At 37.1% G+C, this 22,814-nt stretch overlaps 4 protein-coding genes and 1 long non-coding RNA gene across 10 annotated transcripts in view; 4 read left to right on the forward strand and 1 right to left on the reverse strand.

The window, feature by feature from the left end:
• On the forward strand, nt 1–11,994 carry LOC108896454 (uncharacterized). 4 transcript variants are annotated; one of them, XM_051070663.1, is made up of 6 exons: nt 1–59; nt 168–383; nt 540–932; nt 10,938–11,081; nt 11,171–11,232; nt 11,324–11,994. In XM_051070663.1, the coding sequence occupies exons 2-6, from the start codon at nt 347–349 to the stop codon at nt 11,441–11,443; spliced, it is 756 nt and encodes a 251-aa protein (XP_050926620.1). In that variant the 5' UTR covers nt 1–59; nt 168–346; the 3' UTR covers nt 11,444–11,994. The 4 variants fall into 4 exon arrangements, 3 of the variants coding, with proteins under 3 accessions (XP_050926620.1, XP_050926621.1, XP_018551116.1); XM_051070664.1 differs by lacking the exons at nt 10,938–11,081; nt 11,171–11,232; nt 11,324–11,994 and adding exons at nt 1,233–1,376; nt 1,540–1,601; nt 1,694–2,172; XM_018695600.2 differs by lacking the exons at nt 10,938–11,081; nt 11,171–11,232; nt 11,324–11,994 and adding exons at nt 1,314–1,376; nt 1,540–1,601; nt 1,694–2,172.
• On the forward strand, nt 4,319–6,563 carry LOC108896451 (uncharacterized). 2 transcript variants are annotated; one of them, XM_018695598.2, is made up of 6 exons: nt 4,371–4,430; nt 4,586–4,632; nt 4,831–4,993; nt 5,731–5,874; nt 6,079–6,140; nt 6,314–6,563. In XM_018695598.2, the coding sequence occupies exons 1-6, from the start codon at nt 4,400–4,402 to the stop codon at nt 6,431–6,433; spliced, it is 567 nt and encodes a 188-aa protein (XP_018551114.1). In that variant the 5' UTR covers nt 4,371–4,399; the 3' UTR covers nt 6,434–6,563. The 2 variants fall into 2 exon arrangements, with proteins under 2 accessions (XP_018551112.1, XP_018551114.1); XM_018695596.2 differs by having other exon boundaries at nt 4,319–4,430; nt 4,586–4,993.
• On the reverse strand, nt 10,146–22,181 carry LOC127142484 (uncharacterized). Its single transcript, XR_007813262.1, has 2 exons — nt 22,144–22,181; nt 10,146–10,196 (listed from the first exon to the last, which is right to left on the reverse strand). It is a non-coding gene; the product is annotated as an uncharacterized LOC127142484 (long non-coding RNA).
• LOC108896455 (uncharacterized) lies at nt 12,994–15,206 on the forward strand. The gene is made up of 5 exons (XM_018695601.2): nt 12,994–13,038; nt 13,180–13,578; nt 13,833–13,958; nt 14,133–14,194; nt 14,492–15,206. Exons 1-5 carry the CDS (start codon nt 13,002–13,004, stop codon nt 14,609–14,611), a joined length of 744 nt encoding a protein of 247 aa, XP_018551117.1. The 5' UTR covers nt 12,994–13,001; the 3' UTR covers nt 14,612–15,206.
• LOC108896450 (uncharacterized) overlaps nt 21,662–22,814 on the forward strand; it is an 18,256-nt gene continuing 17,103 nt past the window's right edge. For both annotated transcript variants that reach the window (XM_051070666.1, XM_051070665.1), the window contains exons 1-2: nt 21,662–21,723; nt 21,890–22,273. In XM_051070666.1, the coding sequence (XP_050926623.1) occupies nt 21,687–21,723; nt 21,890–22,273 (421 nt within the window). In that variant the 5' untranslated portion in view covers nt 21,662–21,686. The remainder of the gene's footprint in view (nt 21,724–21,889; nt 22,274–22,814) is intronic.

Here is a 22,814-nt window from a genome sequence, read left to right on the forward strand (position 1 = left end):
TTTATGATCATTAGAATCTCCATGGCTGTAATAAGACGGACCAACTGTAATGCACTACAGTAAGTATTACCAAGAGGAACTGTACTGTGTAAATTTTAACACCTCAGTTGAATGTCGAGGTGTAGAGGGTTTTATTTGATTGTACTGTATGTGTTATCACATTTCAGGGAGGAAACATCAATAGCCAAAAGCCATCGCACCAATAGAAAACAACCACAGAAGAAAATGTTCCACTTGACTGGCCAATCACAACGTATATTTCCTTTAATGGAAAATTCTGCACAGGTTGTTATATCTGAGGGTAAAAGTCATTTCGCTGTCTTTCAACTCTCTGTCATCATCAGACATGGACAGGCTGCACATTTTTCTGGTCATTCTCTCAGGTAATTGTTTTGATTAAAAATATGTTAATGATTAAATTAAAGTTGCTGGGCTCCATTTAAAATAATGTAAATCTACATTCTCATAGTTGTGTTTAGCAGGAACACTTTCAGTAATGTGAAATTTGATCTGCTTTTACGATTGTGTTTGTATTCCAGGAGTTGTTTCTTGCAGTCAGGATCAGACCTCTCAATCAGTGTTGGAGGTGACCGTCAGACCAGGAGACAACATCACACTCTACTGTGACTGCAAAATATCAACTGGAGTATACATCGTGTGGTACAGGAACTGCTCTCATGAGAAGCAACCCACTCTTGTTCTCAGTGTAAATTATAATGCACAGACAGGCACCACTAAGACTGTTTTTCCTCATTTTACATTTTTGAGGAACTTTTCTTCTCTTTCCTATGACCTACTGATCATGAACATCACTGACTCGGATGAGGGTCTTTACTACTGTGGAACTAAACAGCCAAAGGTGGAGGAGGACAAATACATCTCTCAGAGACACATTTACAGTTATGGCAATATAACAACAAGGATCCTATTGAGTAAGTCCTCTCTGTGTGTGTGATTGTAGTACAGTTGTAAAATTTGCTCTGATATTAATGTGCATTTTACACCGATCAGCCACAACATTAAAACTGGTAAGTGGTCTTAATGTTGTGTCTGATCAATGAGTGTAAGAAATTATTGCATCTAAAACCCCCAAAATGGAGAAGATGTGGTTAATGATAGTTTTCCTTCCAAATCATAGACCAGTTGGACCTAAAGTGTTGTGAGTCATCCTTAAATGTGCACTCGATATCGGAATGGAGCCAAAGTTGAGCACAATTTTATGTTTGACCCAGACTCCAGTAAACCTCATCATCACCAACCTCAGCAAGATTGTAGTGGTTCATGCTGGATGCTGCTGTTCTCTCTGTGTCCAGTTTTTGCCGTTCTCTCCTCTCTTCTGACCTCTCTTGTGGTTTATCAGCTCTGTCAGAAAAAAGGTATTTATTTCATACGACACGTAACATTTTAAGAATTAAGATACAAAATTCATTTAAACCAGTAAGAAAGCCAGATTCAGATATGTATCTTTTTTATTTATTGTGTGAGGTTTGCTGTAACATACTGTAATGATTTATGATGATGATGTATTTATTTCTCCAGCTGAACAACCTCAAGTTGATCAGGAGAGACTTGACACTAGAGGCCAAAGAAGACTGAATCAGGTAATTTACAGAATTTACAGTAGATTGTAATATATCATAGTATTGAATCATTACATGACCATGTTTCTTAAACAACAAATATCAAATCTTAGGATGAAGATGTGTGTTATGCAGCACTGGAAATCCGTCAGCCATCACAGAGACCAAAGAAGAAAAAACTAAGTTTCAGATTTCAGCACCTATTCTGCCATCAATATCTCTAGGAAAATCTATGATGATGAATCATAAATAATATGATTCATTTGTAGTGACATGTTTACCATTCTGTCACTTGGCTCCCGTTTTTAAAGCTAAGCCACAATCTTCATCATCATCTTCATTGTCTATGACTGAAATACAGTTTGTTTTGTGAAAGTGATAATGATCTTTTTGAACAGCTGATACGAAACTTTTATATTTTTCAGTATATCTCACAGTTTTTTATTTCTTTATTTTGTTTTGGACTGTTCACACTATTAGTGGTGTCAACCATAGTGGATATTAATTCAGTAATTTCCTCACACCTCTTGAAAAAAAGATTAAAAATTGATAAGATTTTTGAAAAAGTAAATAAAAAACCTCTAGATAAAAAGCTTGTTTGTTGCTGATAACAATCTGCTTCAGACTTTTTTAATTTATTTTTTGATTGAAATCGATCTGTAATGTTTCATAATAGTCGTGATGGCTGCTTGTCTGTAACAAGAAACGAAAACTGTTTTCAAGCAATTTCCTGTTTTTATCTCAAGTTAGCCATCAGCCATGACCCTCACCAGTAGAGTTTGATATAACTCCAAAATATTTCCTATGTTGGAACTGATTCTGCGAGAGAATAAAATTCAAAGAAAAAATTATGTATCAAGGACATACACAGAAGCCAAGTTAGTTACAGTTTAGTTTATTAATTTAACAACGCCCCTGCCACACCTTTTCCAAGAAGTCACAGAACAATGCAGAGGTAAGTGTAAAGCCAACCGTGCCTACATTATGTTGCACATTGTGATGAGTGAAGGTTACAGGAAACCCACAATGACAAACAAACTCTCATATGACTGCAAAGCCTAACATGCAGACAGACTGAATCTGCAGATCCTCAAAGTTATTTAACTTTAGAAAGTGTTCACATGGTGTGAGTCTTCAGTTCTGTTGAGCAGGGTGATATTAAAGCATAAGCAGCTCTGCAGCCTCCACAGCTAGATTTGGTGGCAGGGTGTATTTCAGACTCTAGCTCACATCAGTGACCACAACAGTGACAGCATCTTGCACTGTATACATACTATGTGTACACATACTGAGTATGTGTGTGGTCTCATGTACAGATAGTGAGGAAAGAATAAAGATATGTGGCTGACGCAGGCTCTGACGTAAGCTTATTTCAGACAGACACTTAGGATGTGTTATACTTGGGAGTGCCTGAAAACATTAAACAGAGATGGGTGGGGAAATGCTGATGGTGTAATCCCTGAGCATTTAGCTACACCAGCTCCAGGGGGAAATTCTCCTGACCTCTAGTGGAGATGTTAAGCCAAAACAATCTGGATTACAGTGTCCCATCTTCACTTCAAATTCACTACTGCTGCTGATCCTTTACATTATAGTAAATAATCAGCATGTAATATTAGTTTTGAACAGTGCGAATCCGAAAGTAATGGGAATAAAAGATTCTGGAGATACTGAACTGAAATCGTGAAAAAAAAAGAAAGAGAAAAGCAGAAATAATCCACATTTTCTCCACTAAAGATGTGTTTTGTTCTCAGTGGATCAGGATCTCACCTCAAATATGCACAAGAACAGAGGCATGAATATACTCAAGCATATACATGGGTCCAGGCTATATTGTTGAGAAAACTGTTTATGCCCCATTTAAAATGAATTTTAGTTTGACACTGAATGATTTTTTTCTGCATCTCACCTCCTCAGGCAGATATCCTCTGCAGTGATAAGTCGGAGAGCATGAACATGTGGACAAGGGTTCAATGCTTTTCATACTGTAATGGTCTTTTATACAACACACATCCAAAATGTGAACTTTGTAGATGTTAAGAAAAGCAGTCCTGATGTCTAACCCATAGGATTTAAAGGGTTTTCATCAAGGGATAAACACATTTCTTAACACAGGTCAGTCCAATCCTTCATATTAAATTAAAACAGTTAAATCAGTAGTATTGTACAGCTACCTAAAAACACTCTTCTTACAGGTTTTTTAGTTTGCCTGACTCTACTCATAATATATAAATATATATGATACGTTTAATTCAGTCATTTTTATACAACAGTGATTTTAAACACCCTCTAGTGGACAAATTCTTTATTGCCGTAAACTCATCTTTAAATATACTGTCCTTATATCACAAATAAGTGACAATACATAGAGAATATGCAGTCTTAACACCACGACAACACATTTCCATGTTAGACAATATATCTGTGAGGTTGTCTGCATTGTACTAAAAGCTTTCCAAACATATCTTTGCTCAACTGGAAGGTTTTATTGTTGTGGTTTCTGTTGGTCAGAATATTCACATCTGCAATGGCCCAGAGCAAAGCATAAAAATTAATTATGTTTTTTAATGTTTAAGTGTGAAGCTTTTCAGTTAGAATTGACTGTGTTGTTGGTCTTATTTGATGATTATCATCAAGTGTTTTCTGATGAAATCTTGTTTTACTTTGCATCAATGCAACAACCACAGAAGAAAAATGTTCCATTCAATGAACCAATCACCACTTACATTTCCTTTAATGGAAAATTCTGCTCAGATCGTGACATCTGTGAGTGAGACACGTTAAGCTGTCTTTCAAGTTCATGTCATCATCACACATGGATGGGCTGCGTATTCTTCGTGGTTCTTTTCGGTAATGCTTATGATATTTTAGAGATTTCATTATAATTGCTGGGACCCATTTTGACAGTTAGATCATATTTACTTAAACTTGTCGTTATGATGTAGAAATCTGTAACATTTGTCACATTTTTTAAAAATTTCATTTATTAATCTTTTTTCCTGCAGGAATTGTTTCTTATAGTCATGGTTGGATTTCTGGATCAGATTTTGAGGTAACAGTCACACCAGGAGACAACATCACTCTCTATTGTGACTGCAAATTATCACCTGGAGTATACATTGTATGGTACAGAAACTGTTCTCATGAGAACCAGCCTTCACTTGTTCTAAAAGTAAAACATAATCCAGGGAAATATCCCAGTGATTACACAGCCATTCTGAATCCATTCCCTCGTTTTCATTTGGTGAAGAACCATTCCTCTGATTCCTATGACCTGTTGATCATGAACATCACTGATTCTGATGAGGGTCTCTACTACTGTGGAACTGAACAGTTTAAAGTAGAAGATAAGGGCTTCATCATTTCCAAGGAAATTTACAGTTATGGCAACATCAAAACAAGGATCTTATTCAGTAAGTACTTTTGTCTGACTTGTCTTTGATCCTGAAATATCTGTGTGTGAATGCGAGAGTGGTTACAACAACTACTATCATTTGACTAAATGATCATGAGACAGTGGTAAATTGTTCATGTGCATCAATGCACCAACAACGTGTGCGTCAACAATTCCAAATCAGGGTCAAAACATTGTGCAATACTTTTTACAAATCATTCTTTGGAGACCTCTCGGATTTGAAGTGTTGTGAGTCATCCATTCTTAAATGTGCACTAATATTTTCCATATCCTTTTTTATGTAGAATGAGTTTTGGGATAATTTTACATTTGAGATTTGAGAGAACAGGCTAAACTGGGGGAAATTGGCACTTCACTTATTGAAGGACACAGCTGGAAATCTAATAAACTATATTTAGAGACATTATTCAAATTAGATTTTGGGCATTTCTTTACAGGCAATGCTGAAATGGGGCCTCAACAGTCTGAAACAAATAATACAGGGTCAGTATTGTACCAACAATGCTAAGCAGAACAGATAACAATGGAAATGGTGTCATTTTTTTCTGCCAAGTTAATGCCTCAGTTCTACGCAGTTTATTTAAAATCAAAGTATATTTATTGGAAATAATCAGGTATCCTGGTTGTGCAATACAACTGTCTGTGACTATACACAAAAACCTAGCAAGATTTTTCCTGATATCAGAGTCATAACAATACACTCAAAGAGCTGACTCAACTTTGTGTTTGATCCAGACTCCAGTGAATCTTATCACCATGAGACTCCACAAGACTGTACTGGTTCGTGCTGGATGCTTCTGTTCTCTCTGTGTCCAGCTGTCGCAGTTCTCTCCTCTCTCCTCTCCTCTCTTCTGATTTATCACTTCTGTAAGAAAAAAGGTATTTGCTCTCCTCCCCGTCTTCATTTCTTCATTGCTTACCTGAGTTTTGTTCTTGTCTGTAACCTGGAAATATTTTCAATATTGTATCCATGAAATGATTTTCATCACAAAATATAGCTTCAGATAAGTGCTCTTCTTTCTTTAAGATATTGAATGAGTGTAGGTGTTGTTTTGTAATCATGCTGTCTGTCTGTTTCTGCAGCTCAGGAACATCAAGTTGATGAGAAAAGATCTAGCAACAGAGACCAGACAAGAAGAAATGTGGTAATTAACAATAGGAGTTTTCATCAGACGTTACATGTACTGATGTGTACTATCTCACACTACAGCCATTGTTTAAATCTTTGCGGGACACAAATGTTTAGCAGTAAATAGCAACTCATAGTATAAAATCATGATCTTGATCATTGTTCTAAATAACAAATGTTAAATTTTAGGATGAAGATGTGTGTTACACTGCATTGGAAATCCGTCAGCCATCACAGAGGCCAAAGTCGAAGAAAACCCAGAGTTCAGATTTCAGCACTTATTCTGGCATCAATACTTGTAGGATGTAATGAACCTAACTAAAAGAAATTGTGTGTGAATTTCGTGTTAGTGATATACAGCATGTTGCTTTATTACTCAGTGATTTATAAAGCCATCAGTGCTACTATTCTGCAAATGAAATGGTGATACAGACTTCAATTCTTTGTGTAAGTGTTATCATGCAGTGGTTTGTTACTTCTACATTCGATGCTAAGATATCAAGAAAATATCAATGTTTAACATTTGAACAAAGTTTATCTTAGAGATAATAACATATTTTCTCTTTACATTTCACTTCACATCTCCTGAAATGCAATTGGAAATGATTTCAGTACTGTTACATTTCAAATATACAGGTTAATTAACTTGTGCACACAGAGGTTATACATCAGCTCCCACTGTTGAGTGTTTGATTGTTTCAGATTTTTATCTATCCCCACTGTTAGTGGCATGAACCACAGTGTGTATGAATTAATTGATGGAAAAATATTTATAGTGACTGAATTCCTTCCTTCATTTACTGTTCTTCACGGATAGGTGCATCTTGTGTCTTTATTCCTCACTACTAAATATTAAGTTCAAATTATCAGATGTCCACATTCACGTCTAGATAGTATACATGTTTGATGTCAGTGGTTTAGCTTTAGGTTCACATCTTTGATTGAAATCGATCTGTAACTTTTCATAAAGGTAGTGATTATTGACAGTGATGATTTCTGTACCTGAGACACAAAAGCTGTTTTCAGTCAATTTCCTGTTTTTATCTCAAGTTAGCCATCAACCCAGGATGTGCCCTTCACTGCTTGTCTGATACAATTCACAATGCAACCAGTTCACAGGAAACCCACTGTGAGAAAAAGCCCCTTATATGAGACAGTGTTGGTGGAACTAAGTTTAACTTAAAGAAATGTTCAAGTTTATTGCAATAAAATCCTACAAAATATTCACATGATAGCTGGTCAGAACCACCCCAGCTATATTTAGATAATCAGGTTATTTCTCAATCTACGTAATATCAGTGACCACATCCTACCTTTGTGAGATTATAGAGGTCTCATCTGGCTGTACTTTGTGCAAGTGTGATTTGTTTGCAGATGGTTGCAGAGTGTGGTTTCATACACAGATACCATGGGTTGTGGGGTAATGTCCAAGATATGTTGTTTATCTGCATCTAATAAACATCTTGTGGCATTTTGTTGGATGGTAGATGATAGTTTATTAAACAAAATATGCATTCATCTGAACTTAAAGACTTTTTGATGTAAGCTCTGAACAGTAGGTCACACTAGCCCTGGTGAAACTATCCTGGCCTCTAGTGGCGATGTCAAGCAATAGACCAAAATAGGCCTTAAGGAAAAAGTTTGACTTGGTACTAAATATAGCTGCTGGATTCTGTTGTTGCTTGAAATAACCCTACAGTATTGGTCCTGATTAGCCTGTCATGTACCGTGGGAAATTCTAAATTTCAACTTTATTCACAAAGAACAATTTATATGGTTATTGCATTTTCTGGTACAGATTAAATGTTTCTATTTCCGAATATATACAGAGAATCCACAATGAACACACTTGTTTAAGCTGGAACAAAACCATATTTGTGCCACAACAGACGAGACCATGTGTCAGTGCTTCATTTTCATTACAACAGAAACAATACGTGGCTCCCTTATGTGGCCATTATGTCCAATTCATTTTACTGACAGTGTAAATCATGTCTAGAAACTGTCACGCATGTAAGCTAAGCTAAGCTTACAATAGGAAGAGATACTCTGTTCTGTTTCATTTCACCGTCCTTTATTGCAGGGAGCCCAGGTGTAAGCAAAAGTAAACTGCAATTCAGTAAATATGCTGCCAAGTCAACTGCTTTGGACTTGGCAGCTTTGGTTTTCAGGTCCAAAAAAGATGTGTACAAAATCATTCTGCGGTGTGTTTTTAAAATACATATACCCAGTTCTCTATTAAGCCTCATTAAAGTGGCCAGTAGCATCAGTTTTGTCAGGCCTCAGTGTTTGGTCAGTAGATAAAGTTGAAGGAAAGCCATTAGATCACTAGATCAAAATAGATTATATGAATGATACAATAGTAGAGTTGTGGGTTTAGAATTTAGTCAGTCAAAACTAATTTTTGTAAGGAAATGACCTTTGCCTAGGGTAAGGCTACATAAGCACAGCACAGTGCACCTTGTAGCCTACATGCTGCACCTTCATTGACTCTGTCTCCTAAATGTTATATTTCTATACTACTACTACTATACTACAAAATGATATACATTTGATACACTTTGGAGTAACATCATCACTTGTGATGTTTTTTCTTGTTCAGGAAATGGACAGATGTGTGAAAGGAAGTGTGAGGTACTGACCTGTACCACACACACGTCAGTAGGGTGGTCAGAGTGGGTGGTTGAGCATACAAAACACAGGACCATTATTTGTGTCTCAAGTCCCATGTGAGATTAGAATCAGAATCAAAAAACAGATATCTTATGTCATTGTCACATGTACAATGAAATTAAAAGTGCCATCCCATCGATGCATCGTTCCTAAAATAGAATATAAATAAGTAAAATAGAAACAATAAATAAAAACACCATCCATTCTGTTCTTATTACACAGTTCAGTTACGAAAACACTTAGGTTAGAGTTTTGTGGCTTCGGTTAAATATTTAAAAATTACCTTCATATGGAAAGATTCAGTGTTCATGACCTGCACACGATTACAGCATCAGATAGCTCAATACAGTTGTAAGATTGCAGAGTTACACTGAAGTTTGGATTTAAAAACCATAAATGACTTTTGCTGACCGACCACAGTTGGTTATACCAAAGCTTCAAGAAAAATACAAGTTTCCCAGTTGTAATTCTACAAACAAAGCAATGAAGTTCAACTCAGGTTATCAACAAAAGTAGGTGAAAGTTTGCAGCAGTAGAGAGACAATTACAGTAATTTCAACCATTTCCAGTGGATATCATGTAAGATCACTCTAAAAATACTAATACAACCAATTTATTTGATTGGGACGGTATAATTTACTGTATGAGACGAATGACACTACAGTCTGCTTCTGGTTTATGATCATCAGAATCTCCGTGGCTGTAATAAGATGAACCAAATATACAGTAGTACAACAAGTAAACTGTACTGTGTAAACTTTTATCACCTCAGTCAAATGTTGAGGTGTAAAGTGTTTTATTTTACACCAACAGAAAACAACCACAGAAGAAAATGTTCCACTTGACTGGCCAATCACAACTTCTTCCTTTAAGTCTGCGCATGATATCACTGAGGGTAAAATCTCTTTCGCTGTCTTTCAACTCTCTGTCATCATCAGACATGGGCGGGCTGTGCATTTTTCTAGTCGTTCTCTCAGGTAATTGTTTTATTATTATTTTTTTTTTTAATATGATGAAATTGAAGCCGTTAGGTTTTAAAAAGTATTTATATCTACATTCTCATAGCTGTGTTTAGTGGGAACATTTCCTATAATGTGAAATTTAATCTGCTTTTACGATTGTGCTTGTATTCCAGGAGTTGTTTCTTGCAGTCAGGATCAGACCTCTCAATCAGTGTTGGAGGTGACCGTCAGACCAGGAGACAACATCACTCTCTACTGTGACTGCAAACTATCAACTGGAGTATACATCGTGTGGTACAGGAACTGCTCTCATGAGAAGCCAGCCCACTCTTGTTCTTAAAACAAGACTAGAACCAAAAGAAGGCACCACTTATGATCCTCTGAGGTTTTTCCCTCGTTTTCAATTTTTGAGGAACTTTTCTTCTCATTCCTATGACCTGTTGATCACTGAACATCACTTACTCTGATGAGGGTCTTTACTACTGTGGAACTAAACAGACAAAGGTGGAGGAGGACAAATTAATCACTCCCCGAGACATTTACAGTTACGGCAATGTAACAAGGATCCTGTTGAGTAAGTGCTCTTTGTGTACTCTTGTGTGCAATAGTGGTTACACTGACTATAGCCGTCCAACTGAATGTTCATTGTACAGTTGTAAAATGTGCTCTGATATTAATGTGCAATAGATGTAAAAATTAGTTTCATTCCCCAATATGGAGAAGAAATGGTTTTCCTCCCAATTCACAGATCTGTTGGACCTGAAGTGTTGTGAGTCATCCTTAAATGTGCACTCAGTATTTAGCCTAATTTTTTGGGATTAATCTCTGAGATCTGACAAAAACCTAAACAGGGGATAAAAATCGGACATTTGCTTGACTAAGATGAAAATCTAGTAAACAAGAATGATTCTGAATATTTCTTTCTAAAGGGAAATGCTGAAATTGACCCCACTTGAAAAGGGTCCACCAACAAGCCAGTCAATACAATACTGAGCATGGGTCTTGGCAATAGCGATTTGTTTTCCCAGTTCAGTGAAAAAAACTTGAGTTTTCCACAAACTCCTCTGCATTTTGTTTAAATTAAACACTGCATTTATTATTGGAAATATCTTTGTTTCTTGATTCCTGAGGCTTTGAACAGCTGAGTTTAATGAAGCACAATGTTTTATTTGACCCAGACTCCAGTAAACCTCATCATCACCAACTTCATCAAGATTGTAGTGGTTCATGCTGGATGCTGCTGTTCTCTCTGTGTCCAGTTTTTGCTGTTCTCTCCTCTCTCCTGACCTCTCTTGTGGTCTATCAACTCTGTCAGAAGAAAGGTATCTACTGCATTATTTTTGGTATTTTTTATGCGGTTGGGTATAACATGCTAAAATGATTTATGATGATGATGTATTTATTTCTCCAGCTGAACAACCTCAAGTTGATAGGGAGAGACTTGACACTAGAGATCAAAGAAGACTGAAACAGGTAATTTACAGAATTTACAGTTGATAATATTAAATCATAGGATTAAATCATTACATGACCATGTTTCTAAATAACAACTGTCAAATCTTAGGATGAAGATGTGTGCTACGCTGCGCTGGAAATCCGTCAGCCATCACAGAGACCGAAGAAGAAGAAAAGCAAAAGTTCTGACTTAAGCACCTATTCTGCCATCAATATCTCTAGGGTGTAGAGGGCCTGTAAATGTAATAAAAGAAATGTATGATGGTGATGATTAATGCTGCGTAATATAATTCATTTGTAGAGATATGTTTACCATTCTGTCACTCAGCTTCCTCTTTAAATCTAAGCAACAACCATCATCATCAGTGACTGAAATACAGGGTTGGTTGGTTTGTTCAGTGCTTGTCTGATGCAATTCAAACTGCAACCAGTTCACAGGAAACCTACTGTGAGAAACAGCCCCTTGCATTTGTTATATTGTTAAAACATATTTAACAACAGTCAAGCCAAATGCTGGTTAGAATTTAGCAGTTCTGTAACTACCTCAGTTATATTTAGATGTTTGAGGTTTATTTCTCAATCTATGTGATATCAGCGACCACATCCTACCTTTGTGAGATTATAGAGGTCTGCTCTGGTTGCACTTGGTATGAATGTGATTTGTTTGTAGACGAATGTAGAGTGTGGTTTCATACACAGATACCATTAGTAGTGAAGTTATTTCAAGATATATTGTTTCTCTGCACCCTTACATCTTAATAAACATCCTACAACATTTTTATTTGATGGTAGATGATTGTTTGTTAAACAAAATACATTTTTATTTTGACTTAAAGATTTCCTGGGTAAAACAGATAGTGGTGGAGAGATGCAAATGGTGTTATCTCTGAACAGTAAACCACACTAGCTCTGGTGAAACTATCCTGATCTCTAGTGGAGATGTTAAGCAATAGACCTTTAAGGCCTTTCAGAAGAAGTTTGACTCCAAGCTGTCCCCAAAAGTTCAAACTCAACAACATAGTACTAAATCTAGCTGCTGGATTCTATTGTTGCTTGAAATAAACCTACAGTATTGATCCTGAACAGCTTGCCATGAAAATCAAATTAATTTTGACACTCTTTGACTTTATTTACAAAGACTAAGAAGTATGATTATTGCATTTTCTGGAACAGATTGAATATTTCAATTTCTGAGTATATACAGAGAAACCTCAAGGAACAAATGTTTAAGCAAGAGTTGTTTGTATAAGCAAGTTGTACCACAACAGACCAGAAACTGTGTCAGTACTTAGTGGTTTCATTGCAATACTGAGCGAATTTGCTTAAAAATAGCATCTTACACATATATCTTATCATATCTTATCATTCATCCATTGGATTTGGAAGTCTCTATCTATATCATTAAATCAAACCAAATTGTTGGTTGCCTACTTTTATTTTACATTCAGAATATCCACATGCGTAGTGGCCCATATCAAATCATACAAACACACTACAATACTGTATGTATTGTAATGCTTCCACTCGAGGCTCCACAATTGAAATAGGTGTTGTAGATTTTATTTGATACTTGGATGTCGTGTAAAGAAATCATATTGTTTATTCTTTACAACAATGCACAAACCATCGCTTAGCATGAGACCTAGAAAAAAACCCACAGAAGAAACTGTTCCATTCAGCTGCCCAATCACAACTTGCACTTCCTTTAGTGGAAAAGTCTGCACAGGTCACAACATCCGGTAGTAAGACCTACCTCACTGTCTTTCAAACCCAGGACATCAACGCACATGGATGGGCTGAATGTTTTTCTCATTGTTTTCTTGGGTAACATTTTTGGTTAATTTTTGCAGTTTCTGGGTTCCATTCTACCTATTATTATGTACTGTATTTGCTCTCAGTGTATCTGCTTTTATGTGAAATCCTGTAAAATTCAGATGTTGACTTGCTTTTGTGTTCGTATTCTAGGAGTTGTTTCTCGCGGTCATGATTGGATCTCTGGATCAGAGTTGGAGGTGACAGTCACACCAGGAGACAACATTACTCTCTACTGTGACTGCAAAACATCCAGTGGAGAATACATAGTTTGGTTTAAGAACTGTTCTCATGAGTACCAACCATCTCTTGTTCTGAGAACAAGATATGTCTATCGTGCATTATATCTTGTTGACACTTCAGACATTCTGAATCCCTTCCCTCATCTTTCTTTGGTGAAGAACCAGTCCTCTGGTTCATATGACCTACGGATTGTGAACATCACTCAATCTAATGAGGGACACTATTACTGTGGAACTGAACAGACAGTTAACACAGTCTCCAAAGAGAGTGTTTACAGATATGGCAACATTACCACAAGAATTCTGTTGAGTAAGTATTCCAATCTTACTCCTTTGTCCAGCTATGTAGTGAATTTAAAGGGGCACTACACCAATTTTAAACAAGTTCAGTTTACTCATCACAAAGGGTGCTACTTGGCATATAAAAGTAGTTAGAAAATGTGCTCTTATATTCATGATCACTTACAGTACATAAACCATTATTATGTGCTTTAATTTTAATGAGATCAGAGGCACAAAGATGTACTCACGGAGCTGATCGACATAATTTTGTGTTTGATCCAGACACCTATGAAAATGTTGAACACCGAGGTGTGTGCTGGACGCTGCTGTTCTCTGTGTGTCCAGCTGTTGCTCTTCTCTCCTCTCTTCTCTCCTCTCTTGTTGTTTACCAGTGCTGTCAGAAAAAAGGTAACCACTGTATTAGTTACTTTTGTTTTTTTCCCCTTTAGTTCATTGTATTACTATGACTTGAGTACAATACCTTTTCTGTGTTCCTCCTCTGATCTTTCTATCCAGAAAAATCTAAATTACCCCATGAAGTAGATTTTATGCCATGGTGTAATGATGTTTTTATCTGTGCAGCTAAAGAACCTCAAGATGAGGGGGAAAGGCCTGACAGCAGAGGTCAAATAAGGGAAAAACTGGTAAGTAATAATTGGCACATTTATCACTGTTAATAAAGATACAGAAAGAGACCTTTCAGGAGAACATTTTGATAATTTTGTCAGACATAGGTGTAACCACTAATGATGGCTGCTCCCTATTTGGTATTCCAAGGGCAGGTCCCTGATATGAATGAACCCCGATGAAATTACAACACCTACCTCTTGGCAATATGTCTAGTTGTTGGCATGTTGTCCATTTTCAGTGTCTGTTACTACACGTGACATATTACAAATGTACACCATCATGTTGCTAATTAAAAAAATGTTCAATCTTAGGATGAAGATGTGTGTTACACGGCACTGGAGATCCGTCAAGCACCAAAGAGACCAAAGAAGAAGAAAACCCAGAGCTCTGACTTCAGCACATATTCTGCCATCAGTACTTCTAGAGTGTAAGCAGGCAATGCATGTTAACAGCATATTTAACAGCATAATAGTAATGAGAAGTATTCATAGTATTCATTCTGTCATTAAGCTTCCCCCTGTAAAGCTGAGATGTAGAGCAAACAGCAATTAATATGTTTGGGGGGAAAAAATCTTAACACAAAGTTCACTTATTTGTTTTTACTGGAGCTTTAAACCATATCCCATTGCCTTTGTCAGCAGATGGAGTTTGGTGTTCATTCAGTTTCTTTGGACGAGACTAAATGAACATCAGAAACAAACAGGTCGGGGGTTAACTCTAGCTATTGTCATTTATTGTTTGTTAATTGTGAAAGATAGTTAGTACCACCGTCTATATGAATTTGTTATTATTTTCTTTTTGTAGGTCTTCAACAAAATACATGGGTCATGATTATTTGCTTCTGCCACATAATAATAGATTAAAAATCAATCAACTGATCAAAAACCTGATTTAAAAAACTCTGTTTACTGTTGTTGATTACAATTTTGCTTCAGGTTCACTTTGATTGATATCTGTGTATTATATTTTTATAACTATGGTGATGACGGCTTGTCTGTAAGAAGACATGGTCTTTTTTTTAATCTTAAGTTTACCTTCAGCCCACATAGTCATGTTTAAACAAGTTACAATACAGTTGTAGAGTTGAAATTAAAGCCAGCCTTAACCGCATTATGTGGCCCATACAGTGATCAGTAAGACTCACAGGAAACCCACACCGACAAACAGCCCCTCATGTGACTGCAGAGCTCAACATGCAAACAGATTGAAGCGGAACCAGATCATCTTTCTGTTAAAAAAAAAAAAAAAAAAAAAAAAAAAACAAGTTGTCTGTGAGAACAGCTTATTATGACCCATTGTTAGATTTTTCTATTAGGTGACATCTAACTTGCAGCTGCTGAAGCCAGAGTCAGTACAAAACAAAACTGAACGGCTGCTCCCAGTGACTTTACTAAATTAAAATATAAGTGTGGAGTATGGACTGAATTCAATACTAACCTTCATCATGGTTAGCATGTCTACATCCTGTACGTTTTCTTCAAACTACAAAGGAGAGCCTCTGTAGAATTTGTGTCATGTCTCCTCCTGTGACCTCAAGTCTCCCTAGTGTTTCTTTGTTTGTCCTGTCTGTCTTTCCCCTGTCTCCTCCCCTGTGTCTATCAGTGTGTGTGTGCATGTGTGTTTGTGGAGGCGGAGGTGTGGCACTGCTCCAGCTCACCAGTTCACCTGATTTCCATTAGTCACCACCTGCAGTATAACAGCCCAACCTTCCTACCAACCAAGCAAACATAATAGTTTGTTTGTATTTTCTACTTATTAATTACAGCCATTGGACCAAACAGTTCACTTTATTATAAAGATAGGAGGGGTAACATGCAACCAGCTGGGGATGCTGCAGTTACACCTGTATCTTCAGGTCTTTTAAGCAGGAAGCCACTAAGTATGGTTAATTAAATGCTCTTGCGGACACTGCAATACACTTCTTTGACCCTCTTGTAGGCCGCTTTAGTACGGCCACAGCAGTGTAGATGACTCGTGATTCACTGATCAAAATATCGATGAACTAGTATGCATGCCTACACTTTTTATGAAAGCAGCTAGTCTAGTCCCAGTTAATCTTTCACTGCTGAAGCCTTTGGTCAGAGCTTCAGAAAAGGATGCTGCTCCACGCTATAAAAATATGCTTTTATGTGTTCCATTTTCCTGATTAGCAAATCTAATTCTGGTTTATATACATCAGATAATCCACGTCTACAATAGCCCTTGACAAATACACTGCACAGCCTGAGCCTTGTTGGAAATTGTAGTGCCCACTGTGTTTTATTTGATCAACTGTCATCTGACAAAAACTTGCTTAATCTTTACATCTAGACTGTTATGTATCAACACACCAATAGAAAGCAACCGCACAACAAAATGTTCCATTCAACTAGCCAATCACAACGTACATTTCCTTCAATGGAAAAGTCTGCGCAGGCCATCACATCTGCAAGTGAGACGTGTTCCGTTGCCTTTCAGCTGCAGGTCATCATCACACATGGACGGGCTGAGTATATTTTTCATCCTTCTTCAAGGTAGTTTTTGGTCATTTTTTTGAAGGGCAAACTATTATATCAATTCTGTTTGATAATCTATGTCAACATTCTCATTACTGTTGTTTGAACAGTATCATACACTGGTGTAATGTGAAACAGTGGTACGTATTGTGATTGGTGACATTATTTTTGTATTCCAGTGCTTTTTTCTCACAGTCATGTTGGGATCTCTCAATCAGTGTTGGAGGTGACCGTCAGACCAGGAGACAACATCACTCTCTACTGTGACTGCAAGGCATCAGCTGAAGAATTTATTGTGTGGTACCAAAATTGCACTCATGAAAACCAGCCATCTCTTGTTCTAAAATTAAAAGAGGACCCGTGGAAACCCACCAGTAACCCTGCAAACTATATAAATTCCCTCCCTCGCTTCCACTTTGTAAAGAACCGATCTTTTGACTCATATGACCTGCTGATTATGAACATCACAAATTCTGATGAAGGTCTCTACTATTGTGGAGCGGGGCAACGCAAGGTGGAGCATAAAACAAAAAATTAACCTCAGATATGTTTACAGATATGGAAGTCTTGCAACAAGGATCCTGTTCAGTAAGTATTTTCTGTTTGAGTCTATTTAATTCAGTGAATTTAAACATTTGACTAACTGATCACAACATAGCAGGCCACTCTTCAGCACATCAGTGTGCACTTAATTTTAAAGATGAAATGGGTAAACCATCATGATTCTTAATCCAACATAGCATGTATTTATACTTGGAATAATTGGGTTTTTTGGATAATGGATACTTTTGGATGGATATGTTTTAGAAGATGTGCGTCACAAACATGTATTCACAGACCTAATTGAAACACATTTGTGTTTGATTCAGATTCCAGTGAGCCACATTACCAAAATTCAACCCATTGCTACAAGACTACACAAGACTGTGGTTTGTGCTGGATGCTGTTGTTTTTTCTGTGTCCAGCTGTTGCTGTTCTCCTCTCTCCTCTCCTCTCTTTTGGTTTGTCACATCCATCGGAATACAGGTACCTGCTGTATACAGGATACTACTTTAATCTAGTCAGTCCTTCTATCCTTGGTTCATTGCATCGCTTTGATGACTTGTTCTTTAAATAGTTTTAGCGTAATTATACTAAGAATACTAGCTTTAGATACAATAAGTACTCTTCTGAAAGGCATCTTGTGAAGTTTGTTTAGATTTTATGGTTTGATAAATGTTGTATTCATTTCTGCAGACAAAGGACCTAAAGCTGATCAGCAAAGACCTGACACAAGAAGATGAATGAGAAGGAATCAGGTAATTTACAATTACAACTTCAATCATTTTTCAAATATATGACTCACATGGTATACATTTTGACTTGTCACACATGTATCAACCCCATCTCCCATAAAATATGTTTATGTAGTGACTAATAACACTATTAATGGCTGCAGTCCATTTGGTGTTGCAGTGGCAAGACCTCTGTATTATGCATAAGGACACACTGACACAGCTTAATTGCATGTCTTAATAAGACAGAACTATTATCTATTATATTAGTGATGTCTATGAATTCCTAATCATAAAAATGACCAATGCATTTCTTGCTATGACAAGTCAAAATGTCAGCCATGCGTAATCTCTGATATTTCTAGTTTTGTAAGTGACAACACAGCACATGCTTCATTCACATCAGTATATCGGAGTATGCTCATAATTCTAAACAAATGTTAAATCTCAGGATGATGACGTGTGTTATGCTGCAGTGGAAATCCGTCCAACAACACAGAGGCCGAAGAAGAAAATCCAGCATTCTAACTTCAGCACCTATTCTGCCATTAAGACCTCTAGGGTCTAATGGTTCTCATTACAAGTGGTATGATTAATGAATGAGAACTAATATTCATAACCCATTCTGTCATCTAGTGTCTACACATAAAGCTTTAAAGTGATATAACTTAACTTTTCTCAACAGACTGGTTTTGATCATGTTTAGTGGTGTAGTGTGTTGAAATGAGTTGTGTGAAATCACCACTTCTAAATTATAAATTGGATGTACCACAAGGCTTAATACTGGGCCCTTTGCTCCTCTGCTTATTTATAAATCATACCTGGAGGGTAAAGAATTTGGGTGGTGAATGTATGCAGATGATACAGTCATGTATGTGTCAGCAGATTGTTGAATATAATTGTTAACATGGTGTGAATCTCCACTGATAGAAGAGAGTGCTCGGTTGTTTAGTTTGATGATGTTAAAGCATAATATCCACAGTAAAGCTAAACAGTTAGAATTTATTTTCATCACCATAGCTGTGTGTAGTTTGTTGTTTCAAACACAGATATCAGTGTCTGTTAAGTTATAATTAAGACTGTTTTTCTGCATCTTCTGCACCGGCTCCAGTTTAAACTCCCTTGTCCCCTAGTGGAAATATTGAGTAATAAAACAAAAAGCGTTATGCATTTTGATTTGGCTCAGCCTATGTGATGCTCTGGAACAAAGCATAAACAAGCATGACACAAACTGTCTCTGAACTCACAAACCTCCCTGGCAGAGCTGAGATATTTAGCTCATATTAAACCATTCAAAAATCACATTCAGCTAATACAGGAGGTGGCTGGGGGAAGGGAGTGAGTTATATTTCTGAAAGCAGGAAGCAGGGTAGCAGTGAGGACGCAGAGCTCAACATTGTTGTATGCAGACTGAATGAACACCAAAGTTTATATTGACTGTCTATTGTGGGACAGAAGGCGTGGACATACATGATTGGAGACTGCATGGAACCATAAAATTGCCTCAGTGCATAAAGTACAATGTACTTTTACATGAAAATATCTCTCAGGCAGAAAGCACATTTCATTTATTAAAGACACACTGAACAGTCTTTGTGGTAAACAGTGTCTTTCAAAACAACAGAGCATCAGTGGTTACCAAGCAAATCACACCTTATATGTGCACACAAATGCATGCATGTGTGGTGATACTGATACTGTGAAACTGTTTACGTCCAACTGAAAATGAATGGGTACATTTCTTTTTGCAAGTTATGACTATGGGGTTTTGACACTAAAGGAACTGTTTCAGTCATCTCACCTCCTCTTAAATCGTTTAAGGTCAAACATACTTTAATAGACTGTTAAAGTGATAGACTCTGTTTCTTATTCATGGGTTTAAAAAGGTTCAGTAAAACAGTGACATGAGTCTTACACAATACCACTCTTATGCAGACATTTTAGTTTGCAAGACTTCCACTTACGATCAATTTATGGCAACAAAATGAAACTTTTCCCTGAGCAACAGCAGCCTCTGCAGGTATGAGCTGTAATTAATTCTGTTAGGGTCAAAGTCCTAGCAGTTAAGGGTTTTTCATGTATGGAAAACAAAGCCTATCAGTTGCTTGACTGGAGCTCTGACTGCATAGTCCCACTCACTGAACTGAAACATAGTCAGATGGTGTAGATTCCCAATGATTCCCAGCTTCCTGAGCCAGAAATGCTGTCTCTGTAACAAACACACCAATTCCATTATAATTCTTGATTTTGTAAAAGTCACGTTGATTTTTAATGACCTCTATGTCTTTTTAACCGATCCACAGTTTGGCATGACTCTTGAATTTGCTGGGCCTGATTCCAGCAGTTTACGCCATGGGAGACTGTACCCACTTGGCAGAGTGGAAATGACAGAGGCACCATTCTTCTTAGTCAACCTGCTCTCACGCTACTTAACAAAATAGTCATGAAATATAATCTACTGATTCTGGGTACATAGACAGGAATTTGCCATTTTTTTCCTAACAGTGAGCACTACTTTCAAACACGTGTATTTCAATTGGAAACACTATACTCATTGACAGAGGCAGACATGTAAGAGGGTTGATTGGGGTGGCTGACGAGTGAACAAAGACGACCGTCGACGACACTCACATAGAAACCGGGGTTCAAGTCCTGTTTGGTTAGGTTCAGGTAACAAAAGCACTTTGGTTAAGGTTAATGTCTGTTTTAGGCTATTGAGGTATCATTGGTCTCATTATCATCAGGCTAATGACTTCTTCCCAGTGCATGCTCCAGATAAATATGCTGGAATTTAGAACTTGCTTGTCATCACAGGTCAGACTCTATAGCTCCAGAGGCATAAGTACCTGCAGAAAGTGACAGAAGAGGAGAGGGAGACAGAAGAGCTCATGACTACGGGAAAGGGATATTGAGAGAGAGATATTGAGTTAGTAACATATAACATGGGATATAAATCCATACTGAACGGGAAGGGAAAGAGAGAGAGAGAGAGAGAGAGAGAGAGAGAGAGAGAGAGAGAAGCTTGATGTTTCATGGGGAATCTCCCAGCAGTCTAGGCCTATTGCAGCATAACTAAGGGATGGTTCAAGCCTGAGCCAACTATAAGCTTTATAAAAAGTTTTAAGCCTACCCTTAAAGGTACAGAGGGTGTCAACTACAGTACAGTTTTAATTAAGACATAACAGCTAAAAACATTATCAGATGTTTTCTCTTCACAATGTCTAATTCACTGTGGATATCAGAATGCCATTGTTTCAGTTTGACAAAACAACGTCACCACTGTTCTGGAGCTTTTGATTGGATCACACAGTCTTCCTCAGCAGAGTTTTCCCAGTTAACATGGAATTGTAGATGCTCAAATTTCCCCTCCTGTGAGCACTTGTCATCCATTGTTGGCTTAAATGTTGAGACTGAATGTTTATTCTTCCCCAGTATCCAAGACCACGTCTCAGTGTAGACCCTTCTCCACTTCAGATAGAGGTTTGGGTAAGTTATCTTGATTCTACTTTGCACCAACTGTCTTTTGAGAATATGTTTAATTCTTATATAAGAGGGGAGATCACGATGTAGCTTCACGCACACACACTTACACAAAACAACCACAGAAGAAACTGTTCCATTCAACTAGCCAATCACCACTCACATTTCCTTTAATGGAAATATCTGCGCAGCTTATAAATGACATCTGTGAGGAAAAATCTGTTTTGCTGTCTTTCAACTTCAGGCCATCATCACAGATGGACATGCTGCGTGTTTTTCTGGTTGGTCTCTTAGGTAATTCTTTTGATGAACTTTTTAAAAATGAAATTATAATCATCCAAATTATTTCACACTCAGCAGATTCTCTGTGTTGTTAAACTTGCCTGCTTTTGATGTCATGTGAAATCCTGTAACATTTGTCGCATTTTAACCTGCTTTTATGATTATGTTTGTATTCCAGGAGTTGTTTCTTGCAGGTCAGGATTGGATCAATGTTCAGTGTCTGAGGTGACAGTCAGTCCAGGAGGCAACATCACTCTCTACTGTGACTGTAAAACATCAAGTGAAGCATACAAAATAGTGTGGTTCAGGAACTGTTCTCATGAGAACCAGCCCACTCTTGTTCTAAAACTACAACGCAATACAATGATTGATTCCAATATTCTGAATCAGTTCCCTCGTATTCATTTGGTTAAGAACCAGTCCTCCTATGACCTGCTGATCACAAACATCTCTGATTCTGATGAGGGTCTCTACTACTGTGGAACTGAGCAGAAGAAGGTGGACGACAGTGCTGCCATTAAACATGTTTACAGATATGGTAATGTCACAAGGATCATACTTTGTAAGTACTCTGGTCTAAGTTATTTTAATTGCTGAAATTAATAATATAGATTAATAATCTGTAAATTATCAACACATTTAATTTCACTGTTTCACAAACTGATTACTACACATGTAGCTCAGCCTACTGTATGATATTGCACTTACTATAATCTCAATATGTGAGAATTAGCCGCATCATGATTTACTGGTAATGGGTTTGAACCCAGAGTAAAACAGCGATCAGTGTGGAAGTAAATTCTCTGAGAATTTATATCTGTGAGCTATAAATAATTTGTACTCTGTATCTTCCTAATCAGTAATAGTTTTTCTACAGTGAGCAGAGGCAATGATCACTGATATGTGTTCAAGCATGGTACAACACAGATCACTGGTTTAATTGCATTCCACAGTTTCATACAAATGTCATTTCAAGTTATATGTACAGTGACAGCATAGAACATTAACAGGAAAACATAACTACGTACAATCAAGAAGAATTGCATCCTTGATTTTCTTTCTTTTTTTTAATATATCTGCAGTATTGTACAATCCCTACAACA

This window comes from Lates calcarifer, linkage group LG5, assembly GCF_001640805.2.
Source record: "Lates calcarifer isolate ASB-BC8 linkage group LG5, TLL_Latcal_v3, whole genome shotgun sequence".
Lineage (NCBI taxonomy): Eukaryota > Metazoa > Chordata > Actinopteri > Centropomidae > Lates > Lates calcarifer.